Source organism: Cyrtonyx montezumae, unplaced genomic scaffold, assembly GCF_038088225.1.
Source record: "Cyrtonyx montezumae isolate F1298 unplaced genomic scaffold, pur_monq_1.0 scaffold_11, whole genome shotgun sequence".
Lineage (NCBI taxonomy): Eukaryota > Metazoa > Chordata > Aves > Galliformes > Odontophoridae > Cyrtonyx > Cyrtonyx montezumae.
In genome coordinates, this window is record NW_027071837.1 from 17,352,542 (window position 1) to 17,371,401 (window position 18,860).

General features: G+C 41.7%; 2 protein-coding genes across 2 annotated transcripts; one reads left to right on the plus strand and one right to left on the minus strand.

The window, feature by feature from the left end:
- The first annotated feature begins 3,129 nt into the window (after positions 1-3,129).
- LOC136044470 (protein EOLA1-like) lies at positions 3,130-4,940 on the plus strand. The gene is made up of 2 exons (XM_065729795.1): positions 3,130-3,544; positions 4,575-4,940. Exons 1-2 carry the CDS (start codon positions 3,280-3,282, stop codon positions 4,790-4,792), a joined length of 483 nt encoding a protein of 160 aa, XP_065585867.1. The 5' UTR covers positions 3,130-3,279; the 3' UTR covers positions 4,793-4,940.
- A 2,564-nt stretch (positions 4,941-7,504) lies between these two features.
- TMEM185A (transmembrane protein 185A) lies at positions 7,505-17,128 on the minus strand. The gene is made up of 7 exons (XM_065729737.1): positions 16,983-17,128; positions 15,312-15,488; positions 13,666-13,873; positions 10,795-10,878; positions 9,829-10,005; positions 9,379-9,502; positions 7,505-8,434 (listed from the first exon to the last, which is right to left on the minus strand). Exons 1-7 carry the CDS (start codon positions 17,018-17,020, stop codon positions 8,190-8,192), a joined length of 1,053 nt encoding a protein of 350 aa, XP_065585809.1. The 5' UTR covers positions 17,021-17,128; the 3' UTR covers positions 7,505-8,189.
- Positions 17,129-18,860: the final 1,732 nt, after the last annotated feature.

Genomic DNA, 18,860 nt, shown 5'->3' on the forward strand with positions numbered 1-18,860 from the left:
TTGTGGATGTCCCCTCCCTGAAAGCACTCGGCCAGGCTGGATTGGGCTATGAGAAACCTGCTCCAGCAGGGGGGCTGGAACTAGGTGATCTTAAGGGTCCCTTCCAACTCAAACTATTCTATGATTCTTAGTTCTGCTACAAGATCCTGTAAAGTATGTTTCCAGCCTGCAGAACCTGTGCTCCAAATACTATTAAATCACCAGGGCTCTGAACACCACTTGATCTTGAAATAATGGACCTTAAGCAAATTCTTAATCATTAATTCCACAGCTGAAAGGCCAGAATGGTAGGCAAAATGTGGAAAATGCTGGGAATTGAAGCTCTCTGTTCCATTTACTCTTCCCCTGACAGCAAAGTCACAGTAAGGGTTACATGCTCCAGACACACTTCCACATGTTTACACCCAACTTCGTGGGGCCGTTGCAATCACTGAAATATCATTACTAAAAACATCCCTGGCACATGGAACCAAGCCCTTTTGCCCCACTTCTGCATGCACTTTCAGCGTTCAGTGAACAGCACTGAGAGCAAAAGGCTGAGTTAAATTAAGGGAAAAAGGAATCGATGTAGAAGGTTGGTAGAAAAAGGGAGACAATGTAGAAGGTTGGTAGGACTCCTTAAGATGGCACTGCTGTCAAAAATCATGAATTATGAATCATGAATCATGTTTCACACTGATGTTTTAAAGGGTGGGGAATAGTGATGAGTGTTCATATATCAGCAACCTTCTTGTGAATGATGATTATTGACTAGTGACCGCTCAACACAAATAACTGTAGTGTACTGTAATGTGTTTCATGGTTTGTTAACACCTGACATTTCATTTCTGTCTTCCAGTATCCTGGAACACACAGCATTGTGTCTTTACCCGATTCTGAAATGAACTGTAACTGATCACTATTTTGGCCTGATTTTGACCCAAGATATTCCAGTACATACCACTTTGCACTGAATCACGTGAAATCACTTCTTGAACAAATCTGACAGGAAACACAGCAATGCTCTCATATCTAGATGAGATCAAGCCTGAGTCCTTGTAAATGATGTACTTACTGCTTTAGCTCCACAGAAAGAGGGAATTCTGCAATGAGAATTATGCAGTCTTTATTTGACCATAAAATTAAAATAAGAGATACCCTAAGGAAAACAAATTCAGAAACACTGAAGCGAGATATACTTTTCAGAAATGTACACTTGCAGTTTTCTGTAGCTGAGGTTATCACGTTAATCACTGCTCTGCAATTAGATAAACTGATGTTAGCATCTGAAGGAAGCCACAGTTGTCAAAATTATGTGGATCTAAGACCTAAGAAACGAACTTATCGTCTGCCAAGATGAGGATGAATCACCTTATTCATAGTCACAGTTGCACGCTTCCCTATCTTACATCCCAGTAAGCCCACTAACATCAGCTTACCACACCAAGTGCAGAATACACACACACAAAATGTGACGATTTCAGGGCCTTATTTACGTGCTGCTATTATTTGCTTTTCAGTCTTCTAGAGAATGCCACGAAGTAAGGTTTGCACAGGCCACAAAAGATAGTTCCCTGACATGAGATTTTCAACATACATAACATTTGATCACCCTTGGTAACAGCAAGAGTCTTTTGCCATTCACATTTTACTTCAAAGTTATAAACTTGAGAGCTTAATTAACAGTCAGACTTCTGCTTAAATCAGGAAAAAAATATTTTATTTATGCAAACAAACATTAAACAAAAGCTAAAGTTTCTTTGAGAGTAAAAACAGAGTGTACAACACAGAAGAAAACTTCCCCCAAATAAGTAACCTTTGTATAAACTAATAATGCAGTGGAAAAATGTGCAAAAAAGCACAGAAGCTCATTACATACCTGCAATGCTAAACAGATTCAAGAGGTTCCTGAGCTAATGAACATATAGTAAGAAGGAGATAGCTCAAAGCTAAAGGATATTTAAAATAATAACCCTGTAAAAACTACAATGACCTTCAATTCACATCATCCATTACTTTCTCCTGTTGCTATGGCACCATATAAAGGACTCGAATGACTCCATCTGGAACGCTGTATTAGCTACAGGATAGAAGGGGACAGACTCTTTAGCAGGGTCTGTTGTGACAGAACCAGGGGAGGTGGCTTCAAGCTTAAAGAGGCTAGATTTAGGTTGGATATAAGGAAAAAGTATTTTACAGGGAGGATGGTGAGGCACTGGCACAGGCTGCCCAGAGATGTGGGGGATGCCCCATCTCTGCAGACACCCAAAGTCGGGCTGGACAGGCTCTGAGCACCTGGAGGAGCTGAAGGTGTCCCTTTTCAGTGCAGGGGAGCTGGACCTTTAAGGGTCCCTTCCAACACTAAGGAACCTACGATTCTATGAAGTGTCAAAGGAAAAAGAAAAAGAAAAAGAAAAAGAAAAAGAAAAAGAAAAAGAAAAAGAAAAAGAAAAAGAAAAAGAAAAAGAAAAAGAAAAAGAAAGGAAAAGAGAATAGCAGGAACTTTAGACAACAGCAATAAGAAAAACAAGGTCTCATCAGTTAAACTCTATTGGCTATTAAATAATAAGAATACAAAACAATTTCTGAGGGTATACTGGAAGCACTCTCCAAAACAGCTATCAGAAAAGCACTTTAGAGCACTGCTGATCAGCAAAGAATAATCTACGTGCCCTGCCCAGGGCAGTTACAGACCCGCGAGGTTACAGGCGAAGTCTTACTGGCACACAGCAGTTCTTTGCACGGAGCAAAAGCAGCCTTCCAACCTTACCCTTTGCTGTATGAAGTTCCTCTGCCTTTCTCAACTAGAGGAACGGCCCATCTCTCACTCAGATCAACTCTACCAGATCATCCTTCTCTTCCTGTCTTTGAGATCTTGCCATTTTGAGACTTCTCGTGGTTTAAAACGCGCTTCCACCGAGCCACCGCGACCACGATCTGCTGTTGGCGAGCTAGGCCTCTTTCCCGTGTGTAAACGCTACCATCCCTCCGCCGCAGCCGTCCCAGCCTTCCTTCGCGCTCATCCATCCAGCAGGCGGCAGCGCCTCGGCTCGGCATCCCACGGCCGCCGCTCCGCCCCATAACGCTCCTTCCGCCCGCTGCGGAGCGCCCTTACCGGGGAGCGTCGGGCATGGGGGAGCAGGGGAGGGGGCGGCCCGGGCCTTAAGGTGCGGGGTGGTGGGGGAGAAGGGTCCCCCGGCACTGCGCTGCCCAGGGCGAGGCGGGTGAGGCTGTCGTGGTTCCGCCGGGTGACGGCAGGGTGCTGCTGGCTGTGAGTATCCGCAAACCCGGCAGGTTCCGATGAAAGCAGAGATGAAGGTCGGGTGCCTTTCCTTCCGCCAACCCTATGCCGGGCTGGTGTTGAACCGGGTTAAGAGCATAGAGACTCGCTGGCGGCCGGTGCTCGCCAGGTACCAGAACCGCACCGTGGCCGTTCATATCGCCGTTAAGGACTGGGAGGATGAGTCGTGGAGAGCCATTCTTCTGGATAGGTTGGGAATGACGCCGGAGGAATTGGAAGAGCTGCTGGATAAAGGGGAGCAATTCGGCAGAGGGGTTATCGCGGGTAAGCAGCCTCGAGCCGCGCGTTTCCAATGAAGCTTTTTGCCTCTCAGCATATCTGCTTAACACAGGTACGTGTCTGCTTTGCACGGGCACTGCCTCCCAGCTGTGCCACAGTGCTGCTTCTGTGCCTGAGCTGGGCTCCTCCGGCGATGGCAGTTCCACTTTCTTCTATCTTTGAGCCTAAGAAGTCTTAAAACCATTTTACAATACTCGTGGTCAAGTGAAGCTATGGTACTGCATTGCTTATCATGTCATGTTAGATCAGTTCTGTGTCGGTTCTACAAACGCTCCATCAGTCTTACTACTTGGGCAGAGCATCGTTTTACTTTCATAACCCACAGTTAAGATAGTGATGCTTTTTAATTATCTTGTGCTGAAGAATAATGCATGTTATGTGTCAAGCATTCAGTCTCACTATTGGTGTCAATTCTTTTTTCATGCCCTGTAACTCGCATTCTCATTGTTCTGGTTCTATGGTGCTGGAAATATTTAGGCACTAAGCAACGTGTAGATTAGTAACCTTCATGTAAATTGCATGCTGAGCTGAGTAGTTGTGAAAGCTTCCTTGGTCTTGATTTTAGTCTTTTTAATCTTTGAGCAACATTGAAATTCCCTTTGGTGACATTTGGTAAAGTAAGTGAATTTTAGGAGAGTAAAAAGGGCTCCAGATAATAGGAGTCCCCCTAGGGCTGAATGATTTTAAGGTGTTAGTAGAGTCCTGATATGAGGTGACAACTTAATGAAGGAGTTTCAAGGACAAATGCAGGTAGAGTTTGTGTTATTTTCTTCTCACAGAAGAATCTATTGCTGAGCTGTGTTATTGCTGTGTGCTCATGCTGTTCTTCACCGTACCAAACTCAGTCACACTAGCTGTCTTCTGCAGCAACTGGCACTTATTTAAGGTGTGCATATTTCATACTATGTTCTTCTGGCAGTATAAATTAGCTGATTTGTATGTCCTCTGGAAGCTTTAAGAAAACCTCTTTCTAGTTACCCAAACACCAACTAACTGTTTTTGTTTTCTGATGTAGGGTTAATTGACGTTGGAGAGACATCCCTGTGCCCAGAAAATTTACCTCCTGAAAAGATTTTGGAGCTGGAAAACAAAGCCGTTCTCAGTAATCTAGAACAGAAATACTTGACTGTTGTTTCAAATCCCAGGTGGCTCCTGGAGCCAATTCCTGCAAAAGGGAGCAGAGGAGTGTGGCAGGTGAACATCCCTGATGAACTGATCCCTTCAGAATCATAGGAGTTGCCCCACAGTTTTTTTTTCATGCCTAAATGCAGCCTAATTCTTGACAAGTCACCCTCTTAAATACCATGAGCTGATTAGTATTCCTTCCAAAAGTAATTGCTTGAACAATGTCTATTTTGATGCAAGATAGGCAAGATCCCATTTTTTTTATGACCATTACTAAAAATGAGTGATGTTTCACTAGATTTGTTTATGCATTCACAAGTGTAAATAAATTAGAATTTTCTAGTACGTGGTCGAGGTGTGCTGATTTAACATGTGACTCCAGCCTGATGTTATGTGATGCATGTGTATCTGATTATATAAGCAAAACATAAACCTTCAGAAAAGTGGAACTTAAGAGTGGGCTTCACTCACTGAAACTAACAGTAGCAACCTCTCACCTAACCCTAACCCTACAGCTGAAGCAACTTCTTCAAATTCAGGACTACAGCCCAACACTGGGAAACAGAAGTGCTTTGAAACTGCATAAATCTCAGCCAATGATCTTGAACTCTTCTCTCACATGAAACAGAGGATTTGCAATACTATTCTTTATTTCCTGGTAGCAAGCCTGCATATTTTCTTGATTGAAAGCTGGTGACGCCCACTCCTCTTGGTTTGGGTGTGTGGCTGTTCTCTTTAGGAGCTAAGCAGCATTCCACTTCCAAAGAAAAACAAAAACATGAAGGGAAACCGGAGAAGGCTTTTATTAGGACAGACTATTTGAACATTTGCATGCCTTTCCTTGGAGCTGTTGAGAACGGAGTGTTCTTCCCCTCATCAGCAGTCCCATGTGTGGGTACAACACTCATTATCCCTTGGTGGAGAAACATTTGTTCTCCTGTGGACACAGGGCAGATGCAGGAAATACTCTCCTCTTTTTTTGTACCAAAGCTTCACTTGCACTTTGGCAGCTGGTGAGGCTGTACCTTGAGTACTGTGTTCAGTTTTGGACCCCTCAATGCAAGAAAGACATCGAAGCCCTGGAGCGTGTCCAGAAAAGCAAAGAAGCTGGTGAGGGGTCTGGAGTACACAGCTGGTGAGAAATGGCTGAGGGAGCTGGGACTGTTGAACCTGGAGAGGAGGAGGCCTAGGGGAGACCTCATCACTCTCTGTAAGCTGAAGGGAGGTTGTAGTGAGCTGGGGGGTCAGCCTGTTCTCTTGTGTAACTAGTGATACAGCAAGAGGGAATGGCTTTAGGTTGCACCGGGGGAGATTCAGACTAGGTGTTAGGAAATACTTCTCCAAAAGAGTGGTCAGGTGCTGGGCTGCCCAGGAAGGTGGTGGAGTCACCGACCCTGGAGGTGTTCAAGGAATGTTTAGATGCTGTGCTGAGGGACACAGTTTAAAGAGAACTATTGGGGATAGGTGGATGGTTGGACTGGATGATCTTGTAGGTCTTTCCCAACCTTGGGGATTCTGTGATTAAGTAGGAACATAACTAAAAAAATGTAAAGAAAAGGAGATAGTTGTCACTGGTTCGGGAATTAAAAACACAGAGATGATAATTAAGAATTTTAGTCTCAAAATACATAAAAAATTACTTTCAGGAGCATTCCCCCACTTTCATAGGGTCAGAGCAGCTGGAAATAACCAGCCTACGTTTGATCAGCATGGGAACACTATTTGAATTCTAACCTCAAAAATTCTGATAAACAAAAGGCAGTCAGTGCATATATTATCATCCTCAGCTCCTACACTGAAAATGCTTATTTGAACATAAACGTGCACACTAGAACACTCTAAGAAGTTAGCTCACGTGAAGAGAATCTGACATATGCACCCCTAGCTGCTGCTTCAACTAGAGAGCTTTTGAACAAGGTAAAGCTTGGAAGTACTTTCTGCTGAACCTCTACCCTGGAGATGAAGGCAACAAGCGAGACCTTTCATGTTTTCAGTTTCAGAACTTTTCAGAGGTCCTCTCCTTCCTTGCACTTCCTCTTCAAGCTGTTCTGCATAAATCACCATGCACTGTCCATCAAAAAAAAAAAAAAAAAACCCTAACAAAAAACCCAAAACCAAAAAAACCTTTCTTCAACTGGGGAGCCTACTCTTCTGTCATGTACTAGGACAGAAGTTCAGTCTCCAAGTTAACTAGCTTGTTTAGAAGACAAGCAAACTTGCTGATGAAGAAGGCTCTGCTTTTTTTCTCAGCTTGGCTGAATCCTTCAGAAGGCAGTTACTGCACCAGTTGGGCTGCATCCTGCTAGCCAGCCCAATAGGAACAAATGACATCAGCTGGGAAGCCCACCCACTTGTTGGTCCACAGGGAGGAACAATGCAGGCTGCAGTGCTAGAAGTGCAGGACCTTGGCAGTTTTTCAGTTGCACGCGTTTCACACACACAGAAGTGTCCATACACTCTTATATCATTGCCATACTAAGAGAAAGGAAACGTGACCCACAATATTTAAGCTGTGGGTTTGTGGAAATAGAAAGAGGAGGTACAAGGATGAGACAGCTGATGGTAGGTGGTAGATCTTGAAACAAAGACTAATTTCTCCAAGGCAGCTGGAGGCCAAGAAAGCCTATGAAAGTAGATCTCACCTCAAATGAAAAAAACTATACCAACATGGACTGGATCCTATTTTGAACACTTTAATCATCTATACTAAAGCCATCTTACAAAAAATAAAGAATAAAAGAAGACTGAGTTAAGACATTTGGATCAGCCAACAGCTGTAAAACCCAAAACTAATCTTTCCGGCATAGATTACGCACACAGTGCAAGAAGCAACAGTTTATTAAACAACCAAGCTAATGAGAGTAGCATACATGTTGCTCAAGAGGAGTTAGAAACTGAACCTGGAAAAGCAACTTCACCCCCAAGCCAGTGCAAAAACTGAAACGTAACAATTTACATAGCTAACTCAAAAGCATCATGTAAGATGCTATACATTCAATTTCCTCCCAAAAACCTTTCCAGTCCTTCCTTAGAAGCACAGCACACCTGTGCTTTCACAATTAAACTAATGATTGTGGCTGAACAGGAAAAAAAAGAGTAAAGAGGTACCATACCAAGACATCCACAGACTGCTCAGCACAGAAATGGAAAATGAGTGTATATTTAGGACCCAAAAGACACTTGGAATAGAACAGGCATTTCATACAGGTTTTTTAAAAAAATACTTTTAGATAATACTTATACTGTACAGGACGAGACTTTGAAACAATATATTACACTGCTAAAATGTTCATATAAATACTATACAGGCAAGTGTGCCAACTGAACCATTAAGAAGGTTCACAAAATCTCTGTGGAAAAACTCTCAATCTTCAAGATCTCAGATTTCTGTGATCCAAGCCACTGAATCAAGAAAAAGCTATTTTGAAGTAATTGGGACAAGGCATGAGATGAACTGCATTTGTCTGTTGATTCTCAGTTCCAGTTTTAATGGGTTGCTGTCATCTTAATCTGGCATATCAATGTTTAATTTGGGAGGTGGAATGACGTATTTCCCAGGGCTCTGTGTGATGACCACTCCAGTCTTTTTTCGAAACATTGGTGCAATTTTCGGTGGCTCGGGAACTGGGGTTTCTTCTGCTTCCTCGTTATCTTCATGATGAAGGTCATAGGAAATATTTCCATATTCACGTAGGAATGGGAAAATTTCAAGCAGGAACTGACAGAAGTCTTTGCGAATTCCAAACCACCCTAAAAAACAAACAAATGCCTTTCACATGACTGCAGAACAGAGTTAGAAGTTAACTGAAGAAACCGAGGCTGCTTCATCTGCCTTCTTAGGTCCTCTTGATTGTTTTCATTAGCAACCTAAAATGTTATGTTAGTGCTGTTTCTCAGTGTCCCAGGTGCAACGAAAACATTCAGGTCAGACGACAGATACATGAGTGTGCACGTGTGCACGTATGACAGCCCTGTACTGGCTTCCTGCTGTGGTATATTTCATATTAAGCAGCAACAAGATCACATCCATAAATAAATGGAACATGAAAGGCCTTGCATCACTCCAGCAATCAATGCCACCTGAGAAGACATTCATGCCAATTTTCATTTGAGATGCATAGGTTACAGTACCAGAGATGCTGCAATGACACTGATTTACTAATAAATGTCAGGCTATACGCTCAGTATTCCCCAAATACTTTTGCTGTTTACTAGGCATCCTCTGTATAATCTATTCTAGATTAAAATGACAGTGCCTCTCCTGTTTATCATGTACTTCCTATATAAACATTTGAAAGAGAACATTTAATGAAGGGTGACTTGTGATTCAGTAGATGGCACTCTTTTGTTAACCAATACCAAAGGTCATTGTGTAGAACAGCCTGCCCACTGAGTCAAATCTATCAGTGAACCAATTAAGATAACTAAAGTATTTACCTGTAAAATTCATACCCATCTTTTTGGGGAGATTATACTTGATGACCAACTGCTCTATTTCATACACCATGCAACCCTACAAAGATAAAACGGATGTTTGCCTTTCCAAACTAAATTTGGCTGCAAATTCTCAATAGGATGAAAATTCACCCAAAACAATTTTCTATGCAGCTTCCTTTCAACTCTGAAAAATCTCGTTGAGTTTTACTGCCATGTTGTGAAAAAACACCTAACTGCATCCAATATTACATACTTACAGTGATTTCCTCCTTTTTGCCCAAATGTTGTTGCCATTAAAGTTATCAGTGAAAGCCACAGAGGAACAAATATGGGTATAAAAGAGAAAGAATTGTGTCCATCCAGTCTGTGTACTAGTAAAATCTAAAGAGGGAAAAAATAGACAATGTCAGTTTGTATTACCCATTTCCCAGCCTTTTTAAAACATATACTGATCTTGGACCTTTAACTTCAGACATTTAAGGAAAATGGCCTCTACAGAAATACAAATTAACAGGTTCACAGGGAAGCAGATTTTCCACACAGACATTCAAAAACATCACACTTCATTTTCCTTCGTACTTACAGTTAATATTTATTCCCAAACAAAACAGGGCATCTTAATTTCAAGTTCAGAGAGAGAGAGCACAACATTCATCACTCACTGAACAAAGAACAAGATACACAAAACTCCTTATGCTTTATCCTACCTCAAAGGTGAGCAGTGGAACTACAATTGTCATCCAGCTGACAGCCATTGTGATGTGTGTCCTCCTTTGCTCAGCAATCACATCCATTGAGCGCAAGAACAGAACAGACCAGACAATGTAATAGAGCACTACTAGACACAGAAAGGACATCAAGATCCACAATGGAACGCAAACAACCTGAAAGAAAGAGAAGTTAAATGCTTTTTGCTCTGCTCAGTGATGCATTTTCATCAGTATTTATTATTTATATAAAGCATATATCAAGCTTCAGCTTGATAGAGCTCACAATCAAAAATTAAGTCAATACAGTTCAGCTTGAACAAAACTTCAGTGATTTTGAGTGGGCTCAAACAGTACTTGAAATTGATTTTAACATTTTCTACGTAGGATGCCTTACTTAAGGAGGTTTTTAAAGGAGATCCTTTACCATGTTTTTTGGATAACAGTAAGAACAGTCGTGATCATGCCAGGTTATTAGCTTTATGGCAGTTTACAGAAATCCAGAAACAGAACTTGTGTATTCTAAAGCCACTTGAAATAGCAGATCTAAGCAGATTTCAACAGTGACCACAGTAAATGGATTTAGATACACGGTAGCATAACAGAAGTTATTTATCACACAATATTTACCTACACATTTCCTAACTCATCTATCATATTCTGGCTGATTTACTGTTCCAATTGGGAACTTCTGTTGAGAATTTTATTTTTCCAACAACTGGCCAGAGATTAATTACAGCTGATGGCATGCTTCTCTTCCCCTGGAGGAAGGAGTGCTATGCTCTTATCCAAAGAGCAGCCTGTTTCCCATGGCTACTGAATGGGATGTCAGACTTGGTGAAGGACTGTTAAATGAACAAAATGGAGATCACAGATTCTGATCATACATATAAACTGTTCCCTGTAGTAAATAATTGTTCAAATGCTAAATTCTACACAAGTTTAAGAAGAAAACACTTTACATACAAGCCATGGCCATCTGATGATCTCATCAAGTCTGAGGGCAATAAATATGAATTGTAGAATATTGACTGAGCACAAGATCTCCAGCTAGAAAGAGAAGATATATTGGTTAACATTTAGCATTGGGAAGCTATTTGCAAGACAACTTAGAACTCCGTCAAAGGAAAAAGCCAAATTATTCAGGCTGGAAAAACAAAAAAAGAAATCAGGAAGTACTGATAGATATTTTTTAAAGTCCTTAAATTGAAAGTTATGAAGTCTGTCTTTAAAAAATATATATATATTGGTTGTTGTACTAATACATTAAATCTGTGTAGTTTTCATCTTTAACTAAGAGCAGTCCAGTTTATAAATTGGAGCTCTGAGGAAAAAGAAATATATAATAGTGAAAGACCACATCCAAATACAATTATTAAGTATAATTCAAATGTTAGCTCAAGATGCCTAGTTTGTGAAGCAATTCAGAAAATCCAACAGCTTTCATGACAAATATTAGATGAAAGCTTGTCACGTGTCCTCATTGCTGCTATGTAGGTCGCTCTGAAAGAAACACCTATTTACTTCCATGGAAAGTACAACAGATATAAGGAGCACAATAACACTATTTGATAAAGTAAATTCGCAGTTACAAAATGCTATTTTTCAACTTCATCACCATTAGCTGTGCATTTTTGCCAGAGATGAACAACAGCCTGCATAGCATGCTTGTCAAAATCTGTACCAGTGAAGGTGATCCGCTGTTTCAAAGCTGCTATGATTACATCACTGCTCACATAGTCCATCTTTCATCAGCTCAAACAGAAATCAGTCAGAAGGCATCAAGTGTGGATGGACTATCTTGTGGGTGTGTTAGGACAGTCCAGTCAAGATAAGTGATGTCCTCCACAGCCTACGAACAGCTACAGGGCCTGGCATTATCATGTTGCAAGGGTAAGGCTGTCTTCTCTGGCCTGACTCTGGAAAGTCAAGTCTTCAGCTTAGTCAGCACTGTGAGGTGTTGGCCAGAGTTGATGGTCTGTCCAGGTTCCAGGAAATCCAGGAGGACCACACCTTTTCTACCACAAAAAGACAGTGCACACCACTTTAACTGCTGAGGTGCTGCATCATGAACTTTTTCTTTAACGAGGAATTAACATGCTGCCACTCCATGGTGGTGACATCATGTCTCATTATCAGTAACTGTGAAATCCAGGGAACTGTCACTGTCAACCTTGTATTGGTTCAATAGGTCCTAACAAATTTGCATATGGTGTTATTTTTGTTCCTGTGTCAGCATTCATGGGACCATCCTGGCATAAACTGTGATATTTCAACATTGCCAACATTGTTTCTAATACACTGAAGTCAATATTCAGCTCTGTACACAATCCCCTGATTCACACAGATGAACTGATTGAGATTCTCTTCACTCTGTGGTCTGACAGCTGTGCATGGCTGTCTGGAACATGACTTCAGTGATTTTCAGGTCAGTGTTACCACTGCTGAGATGGACCACCACATCCACTGTTTGGTCTCCATACATGTTCAACAAGTGCCAGTGAATGTCACTGGGTACCATTTTTTCCCCATGTAGAGGAATTCAATTCCAGCCCTCTGCTTCATGCACACCTCCATGTCAGATGGCACTTTCTAAGACTGCTCTTCTGCTGCCATCTGTCACACAGCAACAAGGTGGAACAGAATATTGGTGGGAAGGTTCAGCCTCCACTGTCACACCATCCGTATCTGCCTCTGATGTTATGGGCAAACGTAATAAAACACTACTCTCAGCAAGATGCTACTTCTGAAGTGTATGGACCAACTCTAGGTGGGTAGGAATTTCAAAGATCAAACAGAAACATTAACTGAAAGAAACTCAAGAATAACTGTAGTTAAGTTTAAAACATTTTATGTTTTACTTAGACATGCAAATATATAAGCCATCTTTGAAATGAAATATCTCTCAGAGGCAGATAATGTGTACTACTTCTCAGTAACATACATGCCGTATATGGTGTTCTCCTTTGAAATTCATAACACTGGAATAACATTACATTCCAGCAGGTGTCGGGCACTTGCATACTTCAGAAGTCTGCACTGTTTAAGCAGAAGTTGCTTTAACAAAACTAAAAAACTGGATTTAAAGTCGTGCTAAAACTATGCTTTTCATAAGGCTAAACAGGTAGAAAACACACACAAAAAAACCACACTTCAGAGTAAGATCAAGTAACCAGAAGAATGCAAAAGCAAACTAAGGAAAACAACTAATAAACATCACATACAAAAGCAAGCTTTTTCTGAGTGCACAATGACAGTTGCATATGCTATTCCAGCTGCCATAACTGTGGGACGTTCCTGAAAATTCAGGAAATTCTTCTCAAAACCAAAAGGAACCAGTTAGAGAAGAAAGGAGCAAGAGGCAGAAAACACGAAAGTAGTGTTTCATACCTACTATCTACATTTCCAAATTACAAATTAAGCACACTGACTGAAAAGGCAAGAAACTTTCAACTCTGATTATCTAAGGCTCAGGAACCCTAGGAATACTGCTGACTAACAGAGGAACGTATTTTTCAGTAATTTCTGTTCCTAGGTTTCAGGTTCCAAGTTTCTATTAGTCCATATTCAGAGCTTATGGTGTGTTATTTTTAGCATACGGTAACAAAAAAACAGGTTTAGAATGAACTGCTATTTGGTAGTTGAGAAAAAAATAATAAACGGAAAAAATGGTAAAAGGAATAATGCTTTCTTCTAATCCTAACTTTTCATTTTAGTAGGTCAGGCCAAACAGAGCGAGGCAGCTACCTATACTATGTTTTTCTGAGAGGAACTCTGAAGAAATTCATTATCTTGCATTGCCCTAGTTTTTATACATCGTCACAAGAAAAGCATTACCTCCAGAGACCTGTCGTGTCGGAATCCCCATACACAAGCTGCAACTGACACGGGAGATACAAAGAATAATGGCATGAAGACCAGAAGCCAAAAATGAGTCCCTCTTTCGATCCTGTCACACACCAGAACTTCAAACATCAGCAGTAGCAGGTGGATGCCTACTGCAATTAACATTGCTTTGAACTCCACACATGTTTCTCCTTCTGCTCTAAAAAGAGGTATAGAGAGTATTCAGTTTACTTGCCAACAAGAAAGCATACTGCCATGCAAGTAGCCCCAAACATTTAGTTTATGGGAATTAGTTTTGAGATGTTAAATCAATTGTTTGCATAGATACACATCTTACTCCCAATTACTACTGCTAAAATACTGCCCTGATGAAGAAACAGGACTCCCTCCCCATAAAGCTGTACAACTAAGTTATTTCCACCCAGAAAAGCAAACAGAACTCTTACAACTTGAAAATTTTCTAAGGATACAACAGCTGTGCAGATAAAAAACAGGATTTCTGTGTTACAACCTAAACACTCAAGTTACTTCCTAGCAATGTGCATGATAACCAAGTCTAAAATTATCTGTTTAAATCCTGCCCCAGCTTTCACTGAATCTACACCTTTACCTACAAAATGTCTTTAGTCACTTAAATCTGCATATTCCAACAGAATATTATATATTAGTTTTTTTTAAAAAGTAGTTAACATAACAGCAGAGAGAGTTAACATAACTGCTTTTTCCTATACAAACAGAACCATTTCTGAAAAAGGCACATCAGACAGTTCTGAGCCACACAACAGAATGCATCAGAACTAGATCTGTGTATATACCTTTTCACTTTATATCCACCATGGATAGAAAAGTGGTTATGAATTTATAACACTCAATCGAAGGTAGTTCATTTTCTTTCCTTTGCATGTTCAAGTTCATGTCCCACTGAGATTATCAGAAAAGTCAGCACTTGTGCATTTAGAAGTCTGAAAGCTATTTTAGCTTACACTGACAATTAAAATACCACAGTTATATACCCTTGACAAAGAAGGAATAGGATATATAGAAATATAATTTGTCCTCACAGACATCTTACTTTGCAATGTTATGTCTGTGTATACCACTGTGTTAAACTACGTGGATATTTCTTATCAAAATGAAATTCAAACTTAGAGACATTATCCATCTTCACTGTATGTTCAAGAATCACCAAATATTCATTTGTACACTGAGAATATATACGTATCAGGGTGAAAAAAATCCATCATCCTTCAAACTGACTTCAGAAGCTGATTTAAAAAAATTATCCAATTCAGTATACCACACTCCTAGAACCCACAAAGACACATTTTTATATGCATTTCATTAAAGCAAAGAATTCTCAGTGTTCAAACAGAAAGATGTAGTCATCCAATGACAGGTTTTAGCTTCCCAAAGACAATATTACTGATGCCTGTGAGAAACTGTTGCAACTACAATGAAGACATTCATCCATATGTCTTTGCTTCTGTACTTTTAAAACGATTACAATAAGCTTCATGCTAAAAACAAACCTTCTGGATGTTGTATCTTATGTTTTTTAGAAATCTATTTATGAATTTATTTCAGTAGTAAAATGTACTACGTTCCTCAGTGCTGCAAAATAAATACCCACAACTTACCGGTACTGCGGGTTTCGGGCCCACACTCCTGTTCCCACTGAGGCACCAACAATCACCATCAGCTTCCACAGCCAGATTGGAGCAAATACAGCCCAGTAACTCCATTGAATTTTGTCATCCAGACGTAGGGATAGCAACACAGAGAAAAGCAGCAGGCAGGCATAAATAAGAAACTTACTAGAAAACAAACAAACAAACAGAAGTTTAGGCAGGCAGCTCAATTTGTCTAAAGAACAAGAAAATCTGTCACAGCTAAAATTGAGTAAGACAGTTCCTATCAGAAAATATCTTTCAAAGTTCTTAGCAAAGAATCAGCTCAGATCCAAAGAGTCAAAGATTCTACCTCAAATATAACGTGTCATCTCTTTCATATATAAAATTACTGCTTCAAAGGAGCACATCTAAAGCATTCTTGCATGACAAACGTAACGAATGGACTTCTATTAATAGCTCCCTCCCACAAGGATCCAGTCAAGAGCTGTACTATTAGAGGCTTAGAAACATGCCAGCCATGTGTGCTGGGGGGAAATGCATTCTTTCATAGAAATCAAATGAGATAAGTTTAAAATAGTGTGGATAAAGCTACAAAAAACCCTATGTAACTTAATTTTGAATGTCAAAAAGTGATGAAAGACAAAAGGTGGTTACACGTTGTCATACAGCAGCTCCACAGACTGTTTTTACAGTGGATTAAATGACAACAATGTTATAGAAAAATAAAGGTTAAGCTTTTAACACAGTTAGTGACCATTAAGTCATCCTTATCACTGCAATACTGAGGATCCCCACGTGTATTTCAAAGAGTTGCAATGGTACATTTTATACGCAAGTCAACCTAAGAAGGAATAAATGTACACAGAACATTTAGGAACAGAGGCACAGGAACTGTTTGCACCAGCAGGAATCACACCAAATAACTGCACAGGACACAACCTCCTCACGCTGCAGGAAGGGGAAAAAAGTCATCCACGCTTGAGCTGCCATTCACCAGAGGATCTGCTTTAAAAAACCCATCGTTATGCTTCAGCAACGCTCCAGTCGTTACGTGTATTTCAAAGCAGCACTACCTTCACCCCAGCAACGTAACTCACACTGCTTTCACTCTCATCAAACAACGATAAAGCACCCACCAAGTCAAGCTGCTTCGCTCCTACCCAGCACAAGGATCTCAGCTGTCCCTTACAGACAGCACACAGCCCTTGGCGATAACAAAACCCTACAGACACCCTATGCAGACCGCACTTCCCTGCTTTTCCATCATCCCAAGCACACACATTTGAGCGCTGAATATCTCCGCAACAACGCATTTCCTGAAACGTTTCCCCTTGTGCAGAGAACTGATTGAGCACCGCCCTTTGTCACCGCTACGGCCGAACGGCGAGCCCGGCACCCCGAGCCATGCTGCCCGGCACCCCGAGCCAGGCTGCCCGCCCTGCGCACGCTACTTTAAGGTCTCCTTCGTTTCAAAATCCTTCGTAACGGTGACACTGCGCTCCTGCCCTCGGCCTGCTTGGCAAGGCAGCGGAAGCCCCGCGTTCAGAGCCCCACAACAAAGGAGCGACCGCCTGCTCCCGGACGGCGCGCGGTGCCCGCAGCGCCACGCACGGCCCCGCGCCCGGAGCGCCGCCAGGGCAGGGCCGCCTCAGCGCGACAAATCCCGGCCGCTCTCACCTGGGGTTGAAGTCCTGGAACAGGCCCCGCAGATTCATGGCGGCACGACGCCGCTACGCCCGCGCTCTACCAGCCGCGCATGGCACGCCGCGGCCGCTTAGCTTAGCTTAGCTTAGCCTATCTTAGCTTAGCTTAGCTTGGCCTGGCCTGGCCCGGCCTCACGCCGCTCCGCCCCGCCGGAACCGGGCGGCAAGCCGGCACGGCGCATGCGCGCCGCATCTCCTCCGCTCAGAAGTAGGTATCCCATTCCGCCGGCCTCAGGCGTGCTGTTGCGCATGCGCCGAGCGGAAGCGCAGGCGCCGTAGGCCGAACTGCCCCGCAGCGAGACGCTGACCCGCGGGTGGGTCTCGGGATTGGGGTTGCTGGTAGGAATTGCTGCCATCTAGTGCTGCCATGTAGTGTCGGTTAAGTTTGTCTCTAGCACAATTACTGGGATAAGTAACCTCAAAATATTATTTAAAAGTGGGAAAACAAGGCGGGTTTGCCCGGCATCACCCAGCCGGTTGCCTGAAGGACAGGCAGCCATTGTGGTTATTTGGCTTTGTCCTCGGGCTATGCGTGTGCCCCATGGAATACAGGAGTGACGAGGAAGCAGGATTTCTGCAAGCATTCTTCCTAACTACACTGTTACCTCCAGCACCTCAGCTCGGGCACTATTTCAGGCTTAATGCTGTGGAAGCTGTCTGTACAATGCATTTACTCATTGCACTAGGTGTACGTCAGTGTGCAAAAAAGCAGTGCAACACAGAAGGACCTCTCCGAAAAGCTTAGCGACTACTTTCATTTCTGCTCTGGATGTGATTGCATCAGCTGCTTAAATGCCCCTGAATTGGGTTGAAATTCAAAATTGCGCAGGTAAGAGCTGTGAGAGTGATTAAATGCTCAGGGAATATCCTAATGAGCTGAGTATTTCAACGACACTGAGATCACTTACGCTGTGTAAGTATCTTCATGGAAAGAAAACAGTAGGCACTGAGCAACTTCAACAAGAATGAAGGCTGAGGACTTTAGCTAAACAATTTCTGATTAAAAACGAGAGCTTTTATTTATCTTTGCCGTAAGTGAAACTAATTAGATCAAATTGCTCTGAGAAAGATTTTTCATTTTTAATGAAATTCAGGTGCTGTCTGGAAGGTTCGTGCTAATCAAAATCAAGTCAGTGAGCTTGACAACAGCAAGAGTTATGAAATCAAAATAGCAGGTCAGGACGGTATTGGTGGTAGGTGGATGGTTGGGCTAGATGATCTTGGAGGTCTTTTCCAACCTCTGTGATTCTTTGATTCTGTGACAGCTTGCAATATGAGTCTATCTTGTGATAGGTTATCTGATGATTCTTACCAAACTTAAAATTTCCATGCCTCCTCACTAATCAAGATTCCATTGTGACTGAAGTGTTAATAAAAGAAAAAACAACTATATCTTAATCTCCTGAGTTTTCTAGCTCCATCAGAAAAAAGATTAAAAACAAACAAACAAAAAAAAACAGGAAAAGGGAATGATCTAATTCTTCATCCAGTGCTAACGAGGCTGCTAATTTATACTAGCTAAAGAACTTCTATGCAATGTGATGACTTCTTTAAAGCCATAGCTGGTAGTAGCCTTTGACAGCGTCCATCAGCTAATGTGGTTCAATTAAAAAATGTGATTAATTCTTGGCAAAGTGCAGGTGCAATTGTAACCTTGTTGGCAACAGCAAAAATACCTATCATATTTCCACACTAGGAGCTTTCTGCATAATATTTTCAATTCCAAGAAGGCAAACGCTTGTCAGGGCATATGAGAAAGCAAAGACAAGTTGGCAGAAGTAACAGTAAGGGGGGGGGGGAAGAGACTGGCAAGTAATCAGGTTGAAAGAGATGTGTGAAATCATAATGGAAA